Source organism: Biomphalaria glabrata, chromosome 1 (assembly GCF_947242115.1).
Source record: "Biomphalaria glabrata chromosome 1, xgBioGlab47.1, whole genome shotgun sequence".
Classification (NCBI taxonomy): Eukaryota; Metazoa; Mollusca; class Gastropoda; family Planorbidae; genus Biomphalaria; species Biomphalaria glabrata.
Window position 1 is genome coordinate 56449295 of NC_074711.1, and position 19857 is coordinate 56469151.

A 19857-nucleotide genomic window follows, 5' to 3' on the forward strand; every position below is an offset into this window, starting at 1 on the left:
AACTTTGTTCGTTGCTCTACGAAGTACAATAGTTACATCAGTTTGGCTCTCTAGATCACATTTAACTTTGTTCGTTGCTCTACGAAGTACAATAGTTCCATCAGTTGGCTCTCTAGATCACATTTAACTTTGTTCGTTGCTCTACGAAGTACAATAGTTACATCAGTTTGGCTCTCTAGATCACATTTAACTTTGTTCGTTGCTCTACGAAGTACAATAGTTCCATCAGTTGGCTCTCTAGATCACATTTAACTTTGTTCGTTGCTCTACGAAGTACAATAGTTCCATCAGTTGGCTCTCTAGATCACATTTAACTTTGTTCATTAGTTTGATGACAGTATGTCGATGGTTAATTTTGCTTTAAGTCACGGTTAGTTAGCTTAGGGAGACGCTCAGTTAGGTCTCTCTCACGATCAATTAAAAAAGAGATGGGGAGCAGTAGAAAAAACCCCATGGTTAGATTTAGATATAGCCCCCCCCCCCACTTCTCTACATCCTAGACATTGTTTTGATTCTAAACTTTTCTTGCACCCAAACGTTTTCACTTCCTGGGTCATCCTGCTTTAAAACAAACAACAAAACTTTAAGAAATAGTCGCCATAGACTGTCTGGACGTTTAGATCAAGCCGAGAAGTTCGTCAGACATTTTCAGTGGTCCAAAATGTGTCTTTAGAGAAATAGGCGTGAGTCGTCTTAGAGAAACAGATGTGAGTCGTCTTTAGAGAAACAGGCATATGTCGTCTTAGAGAAACAGACATGTCGTCTTAGAGAAACAGACATATTGGAAGTTGGATTTCATTTCAGGAAAAAAAAATTGTGAAGCGAAAAAAAAAAAAGGGGGGGGGGGATAAATGTAAAACCGCTGATTAGTAATTTTTTTTAATTTTTTTTTTTTACAAATGTGAATGGATACGTTCAATTGAAAGTTGGCATGCATTAACAGTACTAATGACCTAGTTTAGATATTGAGTAGTATTTGTATAATTCTATTGGTGAATATTGCAATGAGTGAATCAGCTTCAACAAGTAAATGGGCCACATTGCTGATGCACGCAGACAACCAGCCAGAAGAACGCCTTTGGTTATCTCAATACTGAGTGCTTTATTAAGAGTGGTTCTCAGTGAGTACTAAACACTTGTGCTCTGACCCAGAAATAGTCCTTTCTATACCACATTGCTAACATTGCAGTAATGAAGACAAATTTCTAAATTACATACAGGGCGCCAAGTCCGTGAAACCAGAGCAAAGCGGGTCCCCCATGCTTACGTGGCGCCGTATACACGAAACAAAGATAATCGCTAAGAAACCAAGATAATGATCATTGTTCAGTCCCAATCAGTCTTCCAGGGGGCGTGTGCCCACGAATAAGTTCAAATTTTTGTTCTCTACGGGCGACCACCAAGGCCGGCAAAAGATGAATGATGAATGATACGCACGGTAGTTCACGCTGACAAACATTTGATAGGTAGGTATGGGTTAAACATTTGATAGGTAGGTATGGGTTATACATTTGATAGGTAGGTATGGGTTATACATTTGATAGGTAGGTATGGGTTAAACATTGCCTTGGGTCAACATATGGTAAAATGAGGTGCGTGTGTGTATGTGAGAGAGAGAGAGAGAGAGAGAGAGAGAGGGAGGGAGACATGAGAGAGAGAGAGAGAAACAAGAACACTAAGGATTCAGATGGAAAGGAGGAGAGATGGGAATGACTTGATATATACATACACAATGTGCATAAAGAGATATTAGGTGGACATATTCACACTAAGTCAAAGTGAGTGCTCTCCCATTTCTCTTCACTAGCTTACACTGCGAGTGCATAGAGGTTGACCGAATTTCAATCGATCTCGTTAACTCCTAATATTACAGACAGACTTAAACTTCAGCTCTCCTCCAGCAGTCTGAAAATTGGTGAAACTGACATAATGCATGTCCTGTACAATGCTCTCTCGGCCAATGTTTTAAGTGCATGATTTTGTTTTCATGGAATTACGTTTTGAATGTTTTTAATGCTGAGAACAAATAAGGAGTAATAATTTGAACCATTTAGAAATTAGATGTTCTTAACGGTTGGGGGATCTACAATGAATTCTCTAATCTGTTAAATAAATATATACTATTATGTACACACAATACATACAAATACACAATGACACAATTAGAAGCCCCTACCTCTACGATTGAAACTATAAGATTGTAGGAGAACTAATGGAGATTGTGTAAATGCCCCTGGAGATTGTTTAAGCCTAGATATCTTTAAACGCCCCTGGAGATTGTCCAAGCCATGATATCTGTAAACGCCCCTAGAGATTTTCGAAGCCTAGATATTTGTGTCTAAACGCCCTGGACATTGTCGAAGTCTAGATATATGTAAACGCCGCTCGATATTGTCCAAGCCTAGATATCTGTGTGTAAACGCCCCTGGAGATTGTCCCAGTCTAGATATCTGTGTAAACGCCCCTGCTCATTCCGGACGATGAAGGGTGGAGCAATGAATCTGTGTGAGTCACCAGATACCCCTCCCCTGTTTCTCCAGGCTCAACAACCCCAAACAGGTCACGCGCATACATAGAACCACCTAAACAGGTTGCTCACACACACACTGGCACACACCTTATCACTCACGCCAGCAACCACTGAGCAAGCCAGGCCGGGCTCTACGTCTGCTCTACACGTAAGGCGGCCAAGGGACGGAATTAAAACAAAAATAAAAGACCAGTAACTTAATACGAAGGGAAGCAAGTCTGGAACAATGATCATTTTAAGAATGTGTTGTCCCCACCCCTCACACACACACAGAATGTGTAAATTATAATGTAACCAGTGTAAATTATAATGTAACCAGTGTAAATTATAATGTAACCAGTGTAAATTTTAATGTAACCAGTTTATGTGAAAGACTATAAATATTCAATGATAACTTATTGACATGCAGATCAATGAATGTTCAGAAAAGAAAGACAACACAGGAATGTAACATAGATGTAGATCTGGTTTAGAGACAAGGTTAGTTTTCATGAAAGGAGTTGAACTACTGATCCAAATCAAGGAAGTAGATCGATGCGACTATCAAATCGTCAATATCTCGATATTTCTTTAACAATACCTTTGTACGCCAACAATACATCAGTACGGTACAACTTCGAATAATGTATTAACACATTTCATTGTATAAATCAGACTGACAATTTGGTAATATCATAACATAGCAATCGGTATTATATAGAGATTTAACGAATTAATTTGAAACAAGAAAACATATATGTTTACTAAGACTAAAATCAATGATCACACCAGTTCGGATCAATGTTTACCTAGAAAGACGCTAAGAAATTGAAGCTAGACACGAACTGAATGTTCTCATCCAGAAATGAAAGGTTTCAGTGTTTGAGTTTATAAAGCAAGACCAAAATAACAAACTCAAGGTGCAGTGTAGTGCTATATCGGAATAATAGCTTTGTTTACTTATACACGAACAGCTTGTTCAATAGTTGTTTTTGTAAGTAAAAAGTTCTTGTCTCCAGGATTATGCATCCTTTTCCTTAGCCTCCTCTTCCCTAGCTCTGGTTTTGAAGTGTGAGTATCTGTGTCAAAGTGAATATAACTAGGCATTAGGAAATACATTTACAGAATTCGAGGGGGAAAAAATGCAGGCGCAGCCAGTGGAGAAAAAAAAAAGGCACATTAAAACGTATAATTCGCATTTTGCGAGACAATTCAAACCCCAGCAGCTTATGTCCAAGCCACTGCATATAGAATATTTATGAGGAAATGTATTTAGTAAACAGTAAACAAGATTTAGGCAACTTGAAGCTTGAGACACCAGTGTACTCATTAAGCTGTGAGTCAACTGCATACATTTGGATGCCAGCACAAAGAGAGTCATCTCACTTGCCTCAGGATCTGCTCCTATCAACTTCCTCCCTACACAGATTAGCACACCCCTCCTCAACAAGGATTAACTCTGCTTCCCCCCCCCCCCCCAAATACCACATACACACACCTCCAACACCACATACACACACCTCCAACACCACATACACACACCTCCAACACCACATACACACCCAATACCACATACACACACCTCTAACACCCAGCATCATGAGTAGAGGCTCCATTTTATCTTTCAACGGCTCCAGTAAATACAGCGCCGTCTGACGGGGGGGGGGCACGGGTGATAGGGAGGTAGTGCTGGGGTGTGGGTAGGGGGCTGAGAGCTTATCTCGAGGACCAGAGTTGAGCAGAAGAGAAAGAGATAAGACAAAAAGAGACGTAAGATATATAGAGATACGTTTGAAGGAACAGATTTATACTTACGCTTCATTTAAAGAAAACTTTTTGGGGGTCCCAACTGACGCCAGTAAGTATTAGGAATATTAGACTTCACGGGGTGAGGGTGTTGGGGGGCGGGAGTGAGGAGCGACTTTTCGTAGGGTGTCGAGATTATACAAACTAGGTCATGAGCGATACAATGTCTGCTGTCTTTTTTTTTTTTAATTCATCGTGGTGACTGACAAACCGAACATTAGTAACATTGGGTTCAAATCCACAGTAAAGTGCTTCTACTGCGTTACGATGGACCAAGCAGCCCAATTTAACTGTTCAGCTGTAAACTAAAGGTTTGTTTAAACAATTTTTGTTTCCTAATTTCAGAATATTCTACACTGTCACCTTTAATGACGTGTGCTATGGGCACATCTGCCTAGGGCACGATGATGTAGGCACATCTGCCTAGGGCACGATGATGTAGGCACATCTGCCTAGGGCACGATAATGTAGGCACATCTGCCTTGGGAACGATAAGACTGCACAAGTGGTGCAATAGCAAATGCACGTCTCAGGAACAAGGCCTACTAAAAAAAGGGCATTAATTGGTCCACTGTGCTTGTCTGATATGGCCTATCTCGACGTGAATGAGTTAAGTCAGTATGACCTTATCAGGAGCCAGGACTTGGAATGCTATTGTTAGAAAAGTCTGCTAATTACAAGGCGTACAAACCCTGAAACATTTGTCCATAACATACATTTCTCTGTCCCATTTTGCACAGCACTCGAGCAGGATAAGAGTATGCACTAGAGAGACTATAACACTAAACAGATAGAGGTGTACATAAGTCTGGGAAGTGCAAGTGTCTAGCCTATATGCGGTCTGGCAACTGTTTAGATGTTCTTGAATTATTCGTTTCTTTGTTCAATTCGTCATCGTAAAGTTCATTTGCAATATATTTGTTTAAAATGATTTCACATGTCAGCTAAATACACAATAATAGTTAAGTCACATGTTAACTAAACACACAATTGACACGAGGTCCAAAGGGCAGACGATGCTAATTTTTAGGCCTACGCTGGGATAGGATGCTGTAGCGCCTGCACAATGACCAACCCGCCTTAAGATAACCATGTGCTCATTTGAGTGCCTGAACTCAGGGACATCAGTCCAGTCCCAGATCCAGGAGCCTCCACTAAGACTTGAACCCGAGACCTTCGGATATTATTTCCAGAATGAAAACACGACTAGACAATATTGCGATCATGCGATTTATTTTATTGGAAATTTAATTCTAATGTTTGGCTATTCCATTTTTGTTTAAAGTTCAACATTTTCATTGGGGAAAAAAAATGGGTCGTTTAGAATGTCAAGTCACTACAAGGCCGGAACATCAATGACTTTTAAAAAAATCTTTAAACGGGACAGCCACGTGTGACGAAACAGTGTATTTAAAAAAAAATACAAGGTCACAATACCGACCAATGATACTCCCCTCTCTCTCTCTCTCTCTGTGTATGTGTGTGTAAGAAAAGCGTGATGTGTAAATGGAAAGATAATACATGTGTCTGGGGCTCCAGTAAACAAAATGCAACAATCTAGGCTACAGACTTGTATTTTACATTCAGATCACTATTGAGTTGTGTTTGTAAAGGACATTCTAAGAAGTAGGAGACGTGTCTGTAGTCAAATTAAATAATACGTTTTGTTTCTTCCAATCCTCCAAGTTACGCCCTCATATTTCAAAAAAAATCAAATACCTTTCTACGTTACAATTCTAAATCCCCCTTCCCCCCTCCCTTATTCAACCATCTTATGTTCAGTGTATTTTGGGAAGCAAGGGAGGTTAGAAAACTTCCTGTCAGGAGAAGATAATATTGACCAACAGTGCCGGAGACGTGGGCGGAACCAAGAAAACGTGAAATATATCTTTTTACTCTTTCTATTAATTAGACAAATCCAGAGTATTGAAATGTATTAGTAACTGTCGGGTTTTGAGGTTTTTTCCCTTCTTTTTAAAGATATTCAGCTTCCTTTTAGTTACAGCTTTGATGGATTTCTTTTTTTTTTTGGGGGGGGGGGGGGGGGCTAAAAGGTATTTTAATCGATTGAAAAGTCAATAGTACTAAATAGACAAAGGAACATATTAGCACCAGGCACTGTCTAGAATACAATAACCTTGAGAAGATGTCTGCTTTAAAGTACCTAGACCTAAATACAGTAGGTCACACACTACCTGTCATCTCTGAATGTATGGAGAAATGACACTCTTTGGAGGAATCAAACTCGCCAACACGCTGAAGAAGTGGAGTGGAAGTCCAAAATTTGAGTATGGACGTCATACATCGATGTTCTCAATACAATAGTCCAAATAGAAAATCTGACTGCCAAGCGATATCATCTGATGTGTTTGGATCGATGTATCTGAATAGACTGGTGCGTTTGTGGTAAGCGAGAACTAGGGAGTCTTCTTGAATGTACATTAACCATTCAATACAAACATGTAACAAGTGAACATGGTCGCGTGACTTTCCCTTTACTTGTTGACCTTCAATCACCACCAAGGTGTAGTTGATTGACACATATGTAGTTAGCAACGATATTTAATCCTCGCTCATATGCCACCCCTACAACCTTGGCGCCCTCAATAGTGTGGCACCTACATGCTTTTTTAGAATCAATGTAATTTAAATCCTACCTTAGATCGACTTTTAACTAAGACTCCTAAGCAGGTTGGAAAAAGGTGATTTATTTAGAGCTGCTAAGTGTTGCAGATGTGTTGATGGTAGGGAGCAAAAGGGGGGGGGGGTATCTGTTTAGATTTAATACGTATAGATTTGTATAGGTATATTTTATAGTTCAGAAGTCTAGCTACTGTCTTTACACAGCTGTATCGCATTTACCTGCACTTTCTAGTAAACACATGATTGTGTTTGTACATAGTGCACTCCACCGAGGAACACAAGTAGTTCTATTATATTTTGTTCTTATATATGTTTTAACAGACAGAGAGAGAGGTGGGAGGGAGTTGGAGACAGAGCAGAAAGTAATGGAGAAAGCGGAGAAGGGGAAATGGAAAGGCGAATGAGAGATAGACATGGAAAGAAAGAAGGACTTGGAAAGGCGAATGAGAGATAGACATGGAAAGAAAGAAGGACTTGGAAAGGCGAATGAGAGATAGACATGGAAAGAAAGAAGGACTTGGAAAGCCGAATGAGAGATAGACATGGAAAGAAAGAAGGACTTGGAAAGGCGAATGAGAGATAGACATGGAAAGAAAGAAGGACTTGGAAAGGCGAAAGAGAAAGAAATGAAAAAGAGAAAATAATGGAAACAGAGAGAGAGAGAGAGAAAAGAGAAAGGGGTGTCAAGCTCTTGTCAATTAATTACTAAGATAAAACAATTACCTTAAAAGCAATGTCTGCGAACCACCAGCCCAAGAGTCATGACTGAACCAGCACAGACGCACACCAACAGAAAAAAACAACAAAGTGACACACACTTCAAGACAAGTGCTTCTAAAAGTGTGTCCTCTGGTACACACCAACCGGTTTTCCCTCAGAAATATATACACAATCAAAATATCGGAAAGAGATCATAAAAAATAAAAACGTGAAATCCTTTAATGTCGCTGGAGAACTGAAAGAACCAAACCTCGAAACTAGCCAACACGCTAATAATAGTGATTTGAAGAAACAAATCTTACTACGTTAAAAATACTAAAACAAAATGTATTAAAAAGCGAATGCAATGAAGAGTGCTATAAATATTAATCAGTGTTTCTCAAACTAGAAAGCACCAAGAAAAGTTTATTTTATCTAAAGGGGAAGAACTCCGCCCTTAAAACTATATCAATAATGTAAACGTTATTTCCCTTATTCGATATCAATGTCCCTTCTATTGATGGTAGTGCTATACCAGTAAAATGAACCAAAAGTGACAGTGCATCCCAACTTAGCTTGTTATTGCCAAATTCTCAAGTTTCGAAGACCGTGTACACAAAACTAGAAAGAATAAAATGCAGCCCGATTTTAAAAAATGTAAACGGGAACAGTTAGAAATATTTGAATACAAGCTTAACTTCCTTTTGTTTTCGATCTATTAAAAAGAAGAGTCCAGTAGATTGACTTCGTACTGTAACCAAGGAAACTGCCACATTATATCCTTTCTATGGACTCCACTTTATCCAATTTTCCTGAGATTGAACTCTTTGCTAGTAAGACAGCAATGTCGATTCATTAGTGGAAGTAAAACATTAACTGGGACGACATTGGTCAAGTTCGTTATGAGATGACATGATTACAAACATTTTTTAGGTTTCTCACAGTGTTAAATGCTTCTATTGGGGTCTCAGTAAACGTAAAATTCATTCACTTTTAACAATGAAATTCTCTGAATTAAGTTGAAAGACTGAACGAACTTATTAACATTTTCTGAGACTATAAGAGTTGTCTGTGTGTGCACATGTGTGTGTGTGTGTGTGCATGTCAGGAGAATAAAGGGGAAAACAACTAGGAAAAAATGTTTTGAGGAAAGAAAAGACATATGGAAAAAAAAAAGTTTCAATTCAACTTGATCTCTATATTCTGTAAGTCAGGTTAGTGCATACACATCGTAGGTCTGGGCTGACGTGATCTTTTCATTGTCACCGCAAAACAATGGCGGACCTAACAGAGAGAAGTGACCCGGAAGTGACATGGAAGTTGCACACACCGAGACGGCGCATACTATTGTTACAACGCCTACGTTCACACACACATACAAGCTTGCACATCAAATCGACACACAAGAATTTAGAGATACTCAACATGAGCAGAAGGCAAGAGAAGCAAGCGTGAGGCGTCTTCAGTTTAAAAACCCAGATTTGAGCTAATGACGTAGAATTCTACATGAGCTAAGATAGTTACGTCACAATAAGCCCTGATCAACAGATCACTTGTAAATTATCTCCTGTCTAGCCACCTACCCAAACAAATATCTTGGTAAAACGTTTAGGCTAATTGCATGTCTAGATCACACGAGCTTGGACAATTTATGCTCTAGGAAATATACAAATAGACAATGTTATTAACGCATCAGAAGATATAAGGGCAGGCAATAAAAAAAAACAACAACAAAGTATATACATTTTAGATTTTAAAAATATATTCTGGTTTTAATATTTATGTTTGTTGAAAGTTGTTTCACATACAATCTCAAGATGTAATAGTGCCCTCGAGTTTTGGTATCTGGAAACATCCAGACACTGCTCACAGCACGTGTACGATTTGACACAATGTGTTCGTGTGTTCTAGACAATGTTCTGGTGTGTTCTAGATCCTGGTCATATCACATTCATTTTGGCTGGAGACGCGATGTCGGCAATACTCGGTCAACCCAACCGGTGTGAGTTGCAGAGGACAACAGGCTAAGTCTATCCAAATGAGTAAACAAAAGGCTGCATTAGCCCTTGGAAAAAAGTTTCCGCGCACCCCACCTAACATCTCACACAAACTCGTGTGTGTGAAATGCCACGAAATAGAAATCTGACGAGACGGTTGTCTTCATCCTGGGGTGTGATACACTGGTGGGTGGGTGGAGTAGGGTAGTGGATGAGGTATTGGAGGAAAGAAAAAAAAAGGGGAAAGAATACGTTGAACCGCCAGGAGGTGGTTGTCCAAATGTCAGGCACCTTATTGTAACAGAAGTTTGTTTGCGTTCTTTTATTACCAAAAGTGACTATCTTCACCTCGCTGGCCTGGTCGAGTGGTTCTAAAATTATATGTCGAGAAGATCCTTAACTAAAGAGACTAGTAAAGGCATTTTCAATACATGCAGACCAACAGGTTAAACGTTTATATTTTTTTAAAAAGGTTAGCCTTGAATAGGACTCCGCCATATTGGCCTCAATTTAATAATCATTTTAATCATGCAAAACAAAAGGATATTTATAATTCCTTCATATTACGCTTAAAAACCTCGTGATTATTGTTTCGTTTAAATTTATCAAATCTTTTATTTAGGTTGAGAGTTTGATTTAAAAAAAAAAAAAAAAAGATAACTGAAAAGCAATTATTTCATTGGTTCAATTTATTGTTCAATTTATTTTAATGAGCAGACGCGAACCCCGGGATATAGAGGTTATCTCACATTTCGTCGACGCCATTTTAAAATAAGTTCACCTTTCCTGTAGTCCAACATATTTTTTGTAACCGATATTTCTATATCTTTAAATAAACAAGTCCCCTCACTGACGCCAGAAATTCAGTTTATCACAATTTAATATGATATATAAATATATATCTTTTCCCCATAACTCATGTACCTCCCAGTTTCTTAGCCCTGGACCTAAAAGTCAGTTTCAAATCAAAACTTGGTATTAAAAAAAAAAGGCAGCCGCTGCAGTCTCTTCATCCTTTAGCTATTTTAAACTCCCGCTATGTTAGTATATTATGTAGATAAGTGCAGAGAAGTTTTCTTTACACTATTTCGATCTATGTATAATCCGTACAGGTGAGGGAGTTTTTTTTGTTGTTTTTTTTTCGTTTCAAGACAGTGAGTGTGTGGAAACTAAAGATGAGTGTGAGGGAGTGTGTGGAAACTAAAGCTGGGTGTGAGGGCGTGTGTGGGAGGATGCACGATATTGGTAACAGTGGAGGGGAAAGGGGGTGTAAGGATGTGTAGGGCGGCATGAATCCGCTGCTACATTTCGTCCAAAAATGTAATTAGGAAAGGTTACGTAGACAAGAGAGGGCTCGACAGATGGGTGGGGGGCTTCAATCCTAATGCAGGAAATGAATTCAATGCGGTGTTGGTTTTATCTTGCCGGCACGTGGGTCTGGACGAGTCATAGTCCTACCGTTAGTACCGGAGGCAACACTTCTGTTCTTTGAGATGGTACTGATGTTACCCAAAAAAAAAATAATGGAACAATGATAAAATAATACATCACACTGTCTACGGATTTAGTTTCTTATCTCCCCTGTCCATCTCAGTAACATTGACGGGTGTTCTATCACGACAATCCTTTTCCTTTAGGTCTTTGATTAGAGGATGGAAGGTCCAGTACAATGCCTCGCTTTTCATGGAGTTTGATATCACTTTTCGATAACATAAAAATCAAATTCCACATTCTAAAAATAGATGCACGGGACGGAACTGACATTCTCTATGGATAGTAAGTCCCGTTAACTCCAATCCCCACTTTTAACATAACCGTTTCCATGAACAACTATTTCTGTCTCTGTGCTCTTGATCCGCCTCTGCATATGCTGTTGTTGTTTTTTTGGTTTAATTTTTGTAGTGTAAACGCGTCGAGATATCGCAAACCCAAAGTGTACGTAATTCAATGTGACCGCCAGCTCTTCCAACCAAACACATTCTTACCTTTACTTAGACCCTTTTTTTTTTATCAACATTCACATTTCTAAATTGAAAGCGCTTATACACTATGTGCAGGAAACCCTATGCAAAGTTCCCCCTTCAGACCTTGCGATCTTTGGGGCAGATGATGTAAATAAAGGTCATCTGTTTCTGTGGCCCAACGACCAACCGTCTTTACTTTTTCCCAACTATTGACTCAGAGGCGCCCAAAGATCCCCAAATTAAAAATCCCAGACTTCACCAGGATTCAAACCCGGAACCCCCAGCTTTACCACTCAGCCACCAAGCCTCCCTACGGATGAGACAGTTAACAATATTTTCACTAAAAACTAAATCATGTAGAAAAACGTTTAAACGAGATTGACTATTGCTAACGCTGGACTAGATCTACATAGACTAGAGTGAAATCGTGTGTTTCAAACGAAAGAGCTTGGACAATTGGATTTTTTCGTAAAAAGAGCACAAAAACTATGATAGACTTTTTAAAGACGCATAGCTTAACACTTCCTTTACTGCGTCACCGGATGCACCAAAAAAAAAGTTATTTATAGCTTTTCCGCCATAGAGGAAGGTCTTTAAGGCCACTGGAAGTAATTCGAAATTTCATAGACCAAAACTTTTAAAAATGTCTTCTGCTTATATTCACAGTTACGTTCGGATGCGGATTCTTCATTGACTTTTAACCATAGCCATGTTTTCTAAGGTTTAACTTCCCTGCATTACGTCAAGATTAGATTAGTTTTTAAAGTTCGTCTGGACAATATTTTCCAACCCGAGCAATCAGAGGGAAGCAAGCCCATCTCTGTATTCTGGGAAGTAAGTATTTTACATGTTGCAAAAAAAAAAAAATCTTGGGAGTTGGGGGGGGGGGGGGGGGGAGAGTTCGGGTGCGCAGCAACGGTTGTAAATGTCATGACAGGAAATGTTATAACTTGTGTCAGTTGCGCCCCCTTGCTTTGATTAGCTATGAGTATAAGCCAAGATTTCAACAGTTTTAGAACTAAGGAGAGACGACCTAGATTTAAAATGGAAGTCTTTTTGAAATCTTTGAGTAATCAGCACTGGACGTTTAAGCTGAAGCGAAAAGTCTGAGGCTATTTTTAAATTTATTTTTGGTGCTCACTACAATTTAAAACTATCCATACTTCAAACTATACAATATGGTAGCCCACTAGAGCCCTTTCACGAATGGTGAAAGTATATATATGGAAACTTTGGTAAAAGGCTTAATCTGAACTTTTTCGATACTTAGGTCTTCAAAGACTAGTAATCAGATATAGCGAACAAATACAACATATTCGTTTGGCTCAGTCCAGCATTACGCCTAGCGGTATCCCTTACAATAGTCAGTGAAATGCTTGTATCATAGATCTGAAACAATGGTGTCGGGAAACGTGAGTGCATATCTGGCAGAATAAAACAGAATGGTAAGAGAACTTAGAAAAAAGAAGAAATTACTTCAGAAAAAAAAATGGTTTTGACCTCGTATTGACACATGAAAGAAATATTGTTATGGATAATTAAGATTTGTGGTATTTTGCACATTCGCACAATTTAGGGCCTGTCATGCCCCTAAAGAGTGCTTTCATACTATACACTTTCAAATGAGAGATTTTCATCTGTGGCGCAACTATAACTATAAATGATAAACTTTTTTTTTTTAGTTATTTTTTAGCTGCATAATCCAATTTTCTCAGCTCTTCGCAACATTGAAACTCAATTCTGCGTCCTTGACACTTACATTTAGTGTATCGTAAACATCTGCTATACAGAAAGAGACAGCACATGAAATGGAAGAACTAGGAAATGGTCCAAAGAAAATAAATGCCATTACACTTTGATTACATGATCCATTAATTACACCCACGTTGGCATTTACATGTACTCGATGTAATCAAAGCCTGCATTCCAGACCCTCCCACTTTTAATAAGGTTCCTAAAAAGTAAGATGTCACTTTGTTAAAGACTTTCTGAAGTCAAACGCTTTAAAAACTTGACGCAGGTTGGACCAGATTTTGTTATGGATAATAAGCTCGATGGATCGGTTTCGTTTGATTCGAGATTGTGATTTAATTCATTAAACTTAAATTAAATTTCCAGGTTGGCGATCAAAGTCTCGGCGGGCAAGATAACATTGCAGAGAATTGTTTGCATGGACAGTTGTGAAAAGTACAAGTTTAAATCAACCAGGAGCGGAACAAACTTTGTGCATGTAATGTTAATTTAAATACTTCAACTTTTAAACGATTGACGATGTACTTTAATGGGAGATATGTAACAACAACAACAACATAAACTACAAACAAAATCACAACAACAACAAAAATATTCGTAACAATAACAGTAGGTTTTAAAAACAACTCTGGTTGAGACCAGACACAGAGGTTGAGACCAGACACAGAGGTTGAGACCAGACACAGAGGTTGAGACCAGACACAGAGGTTGATACCAGACACAGAGGTTGATACCAGACACAGAGGTTGAGACCAGACACAGAGGTTGGTTAAAGAATTCTCTTACATCTGAAACAGCACAAGTTAAAATGAAAAACCATTTCAGAGGTTAAATCAGTTACAGAGAGAAGCTACTGCTATATAGCGCTGAAACATTTGTCAAAACAGTCAAAGAGGGAAATTTGTACCCGTTAAAAAAGTTATGTCATAGATTTTGTTTGTTTTCAAGATATTTACATAATACTTAAGTTACAAAACCAAAAATAATTATCAAAAAGACACCCTTGGTCTGGTTCAAGTCAAACAGAAGCCAGGTCGAAGTTTAGTCATATGCTTGGCTACTACAAAACCTATCGACCCAAGTCAATCGATGGTCCTTCACTGAGGTGTGTAGAGGCGGGGGCGGGAAAGGCAAGATACTAGCAATGGTTAACGAAAAGTGACTATCGGACTGGTTTTGACCTTTCTCTTTCCCTCCTCCTTTGTGTACCGTACTAGAAAGTAATTACACGGAGAACTATGAGCAAGCGTAATGGGAAATAATGTTTTTTATTTTGGTATTGGTGAGTAACATATATAAGAGAGGGGGGTTGTAGTATCTATTTAATAGAGTAACATTCTGTGAACGCTAATGTTGACATTTCAATAGTGCATTATGATCGAATCTGACAGGTCTAGTAAGTTGTTGGATACGGCGAGTGGGAAAATTAAGTACCGAGATCTCGATGTTGTCATTACATTACATTATTATGTTTGAGTGACTTGCTAGATTTGTATAGGTTACCATGACAATGTTAGATAAATAATTGTAATAGTACTATTGAATTCAGTGCTCTTTTATGGTTTCTATTTAGTTGCATAATCTTTTTATGTCGCATTATCTGTTTAGCTCACAGTCAATTTCGTGAATCCTATTAGTAAACACTTCACTACGACTTGGCCTGTTCTATGCATAGTAGAGGGGATTAGGCAGGTGGGTAGAGTAGTCTTTACACCTAAATGCATTGACTAACTCGAGCGCACACACGCACACGTGTTTGCAATGATAAAAGAAAAGAATCCAGTTTGATTGACAAGGAAAGAGATAAACCTGGGCATACAGACAAAGATAGGGCTCGTATAACGACCATTCAATGGCAAGCCAAGATATTTACATAAAGATGAATTTTAAAATAGACTCCCTAGTGATATCACCGGAGGATGGGACGGCTGGGGAGGGGGGGGGGCGATTAGCATAATCCGAAAATAGAAGTGAGCAGCGGTATAGAGAGCAATGAATTCTAGAGGCTGAAACAGGAATTGTTGAGACTGAAAATGTTTTAATCGGGTTTAAAAGATTCCCTCTAAAAAAAAACTAGCTAAGGTGTAGCAGACGTGGTGTACACATCGGCCTTGACACTCTTGACATTTGTCAGTGTCAACATGGTTTGGGAGGGGGGGGGGTTGCATGTCACAACATTGTTGCACGTTAGCACTGCGTCTATTATACGACCTCCCCCCCCCCCTTTTCAGCTTTTTTCCTCTCCTAAAGTGTGAACAGTACGCTGTCAGACCCAACAATTATACACACACACACATGTGCTCCACGCGATATGCAAATGATGAGCACATTGAGTCGATTTCTGCCTTCCCATGAGTACTCTTATGTTTTAAGTTGAAATGCTTTATTAGAAAGAAGATTCAAATGTATATGAAACAAAACGTTTTATTTTGAGAGATTTACAGATATGTGTCAAAGTGAATGAGGTTTGGTTTTGTTTAAGATCATGGAGAGTTTCGCACCTTAAGTTGCACACTATTTTTATGTACGCTTATATTGCTGAATGATGCAGTGCAGATTGATTAGATGCGTGTGTAAGCAATGAAGGAATTCCAGAGAGTGAACCACGGACCTCTATATATATAATATACCTAGACTTTTAAAAATGTTAAAGGCTTTAGTTTAAAACGAAAACTTATTTCCTTAATTTCTAGCCATAGACATAAATAAATATAGACTGGCCGAAGGAAGTAACTTCATGTAACTTGAAAACATGTATATCTATTGTATTCGGATTTCCGAATGATGAAAAATTGCATGATCTTCATTCTTAGAGATTAAACAAAACACTAGTAAAAATATTGTAATACTTATATAGGTTATGGCTGAAATAGATATGAATACTTAACTTTTATACTGCTCATAAATGCTGTACAATATAGTACACAAAATTGCAAGTCACAAATTTTCGTTTCATAAAACTCTTTAATCGGCCAGTCTATATTTATTTATGACTATGTTTCTAGCATAGACATAAATAAATATAGACTGGAAGTAGGAAGTTATTTTTATTTGGGGGAAGTCAAAAATGTTTTATGTACTATATCTATGTGAAAAAAAAAATGGCGGCGATTGAGCTATAAATTCTAGGACTAACATTTCAGCCAATATATACCTTTGATCTTTAGTTTTGAAAAGTACAAAACTGCCATATTCCCAATATTTTGTCTTTGTTTCATAATCATAGACATAGGCAAATATATATAGGTTTGTGATGTGGATCTACAAACTTATCTTTTCCCAAATATTTCCGATAATAATTTGTTCTTTATCGTCCAGTCTATATATATATATGTCTATGGTTTCTAGCTATGCTTTACTTTTTAAAACTACTTCCTGTCATCGAAGTAAGCTAGCCAAACATAGCCTGATCTATCTAAAATATGGAACTACAAGAAACCTAAAAGCTATTGATCAAAGCATAAATCTAAGAATGTGCTTCAATATGGGATATGAAACATTTTAGTATTTTTTTCCTTCTCCCCCCAAAAAAAGTAAATCAAATCCTTAATATTGAATGACACACTAATTAATTATGTTTAAAAAAATTGCTGGGAAAAAAATATTAGCGGCAACATGAACCGGAAGTGATATAATTTAGATCAGTCACTCAAATTAGTTTTAAATTATATAATTTTAACATCATTCTAACAAGCTGACAGGAAGCGTCTTTACAACAGAACGACTTTGGAAACTTTACCCGGGGGGGGGGGGACTTCCTATAAACGTGCAGATTATTTTAAAGAGAAACAATGGAGGAGGTGGGGGCCATTATGGAAATGTGCAAGTTTTCTATATATTGAAATCTGCTGTTATGAAAACAATTGTGATTATACTGTTAGTGTATCTACAAAATTGTTTGCTCAATAAAATTTAAAGAAAAAATGTAAAAAGCTATTTAATTTCGGTGCAGAGATTTTTATTTAGAAGCAGATTAAGGCTGTTTGGAGCGATTTGACTTCCTGTCATCTAAACTATGAATGAAGTCGCTTCCATTAAGCCACCACCCCACCTTGTGTGTGTGTGGGGGGGGGGGGGGTGGAGCCCTCCCTCCCCTTCTGTCTTCAAGTTAGTTATAAAATACTTTTAAAAAAGTCTTATTTGAGTTAGCCATGTGTGACTGAAACAGCGAGCACACACACACACACACACTTCGAAAGGTGTAGAGTTGAGTGTACTTTTTTTTTTTAGTTATGGGGACAGGGTAATATATTATGTGGACTTGGGCTTTTGGGTATTAAATGTCTTACCCACCCCATCCCTCCCCCGGTACCGCCTTTTTAACCTGTATCGCGTTTCATCGTATTGGCAATCTGCTGCGATATCCAGCACACACTGGCGTCACTATCCCTCCACCCAACCACAGTGCCCCCCTCCCCCATCCCTGCTATCTGCCTGTACCAACACATACTACGCGAAAGATTATCTACCCCTTGAATATATATTTACCAAGCCAAGGGGAGGCAATTAGCTTTTTTTAAAAAAAATACAAATTTAAATTTAGCCAAAAGCAGACGGCTGACAGTAAGGTTCAAGTAGTCACAGGAAGATGAGCTGAGTGAATACTGAACTACGTCAAATTTAAATAGAGATCTAGATAATAAATGGAAGTATCTTTATGCACTATGGCGTTAGCCAGAATGAGATTTATACATTAGTAAATATATACTGTATCAATATACTTATAATGAAAGGAGTAATACATACAATTGTAAAGTGATATTTTCTGACTGATGTATTACTGTGACGTAACCTCCCGCTCACATTCTCTATTTCATTGACCCTTTACCAATATCTACTAAGCCACTAACGCTTTTTTTTTTCTTGAAGGCTGAATCTGAACGACCATTCCTAACTGGCATGCAGTATATCATAATTTGACTTGAGTGGCGTGTCCTAACGAATGACTGGCCAATTTAAAGTCAAGATAGCCAGAAGGAAAGTTAGATTGTGAACTGGGAAAAAAATAGTCTGAGATAAGATAGCCTTAAGTCTGGACAGTGTCTTAAAAAAAACAACTAGATAAATACCGCTATGAGGGTCTCCCAAGACGCATCAAGTGATCACTGATGCAGTGGGCAACGCGCAATTGACTTAACACAGGCTTATCTGTTACAGTGTGTAAATGAGAATGTGTTTATTGTGTGCTCGTAACATTATATGTTGACACACTTGGGAACTGAATCAATACTCGAGTGTCCGTGTGTGCTACGGATATTTGCATAGCTATGTAGGTCTTTAGGCAGAATGCTATTGTGTCCTGGATGGGTTATGCGTGGGCCGACTTACACATACTTTCAGAGAGAGAGAGAGAGGTGGGGAGAAGAGAATGAAAGTCGTCGGATGAAAGGATATGCAAGCGACGGACGAGCAGTTGGTCGGGACGATAGATAGTGTAACGGACAGATGTTTGACCAGTAAGATGGAACGAATACGCTATGAGCTACGCCCACGGGCTATCCACGTATCTACAAGTAGAACGGAGTTAAGCAGTTGACCTCAAGAGCTCATACATCACTGCAATCCACAGGTTGACCTCAACAGGTCACCATTCAAAACACTTTGTTCATTCATGCCGTTCAAACTAAACACTTTCCCTGTGCCACCGGCTTACTACCCCCTGTCTTCACGCGAATTATCTCCCCTGCCATACAAAAAACTAAAAATACGTATAGATCTACATAACGTAAAGTCACGAAGAGTAACGTGGTCAAAATTATCAACAAAAAAATGAAAGGAAAAAAAAACACAGCGAGCAAGGAATGTGGGTTGGAAGGTATGAGTATGAATGAAGCATAGAAAGTAGCTGTACTTACCACTATTGGTACTAGAATCGACATTCAAGTGAGTTTGAAGTCTTAATATAACCGCCACAAGGTCCAGCCGATGGGTTTGGAAATAAACAAAATCTCGAGAAGAAATAAGACAACTACAACAAGGGGAGGTAACATACAGCTCGCTATTCTGGTCCGGAGCACTAAGCGAGGACTTAACTTAAAACCGCTCCACGGCTATGAACCAGGCCTCGTTTTTGAGCTCTAAGCAGAAGTAGAGTGGTGTACAAATGTAGGTTAGGGTTGTGTGAGATGCCAGCACCACGGAGCGGAGACTCGGGCCTGGACGTGGTCTCCTGTTTGTGAACGGAGGGGAGGGTCAGGCAAGGGGCTAGTAGGAGAAGGGGGAGGGGGGAAAACTTTTTTTTTATATCAACACGCAAGATAAGTCCTCGAACCCAACGTAAAGTCCACGCCTCAGCACCACACTTGATATGCAAGAGAAAAAGAAATGTGTTTGTATCCAGAGATCACTTCTCGGAAGACAAAGTGTGTACTGCTTGTGTGTAAAGAGAAAGTTAGGGTGAGCTGAATGCATGGCTGGCTAGCTTGAATCACTTTTGTATTTTTTATTCTTATAGTTTAGGTGGATGGCCAGAAACACAACCCCTCCC

General features: G+C 38.7%; 1 protein-coding gene across 18 annotated transcripts in view; it reads right to left on the reverse strand.

The window, feature by feature from the left end:
• LOC106052278 (RNA-binding motif, single-stranded-interacting protein 1-like) overlaps nt 1-19857 on the reverse strand; it is a 232377-nt gene that overhangs the window by 44587 nt on the left and 167933 nt on the right. The window contains exon 1 of one of the 18 annotated variants that reach the window (XM_056003610.1): nt 19226-19842. The exons of 16 other annotated variants lie outside the window; for them this stretch is intronic. In XM_056003610.1, coding sequence (XP_055859585.1) covers nt 19226-19249 — 24 coding nt within the window. In that variant the 5' untranslated portion in view covers nt 19250-19842. Of the gene's footprint in view, nt 1-7681; nt 7970-19225; nt 19843-19857 lie in introns of those variants that run through there. One more of the 18 variants, XM_056003638.1, reaches the window with a different exon arrangement.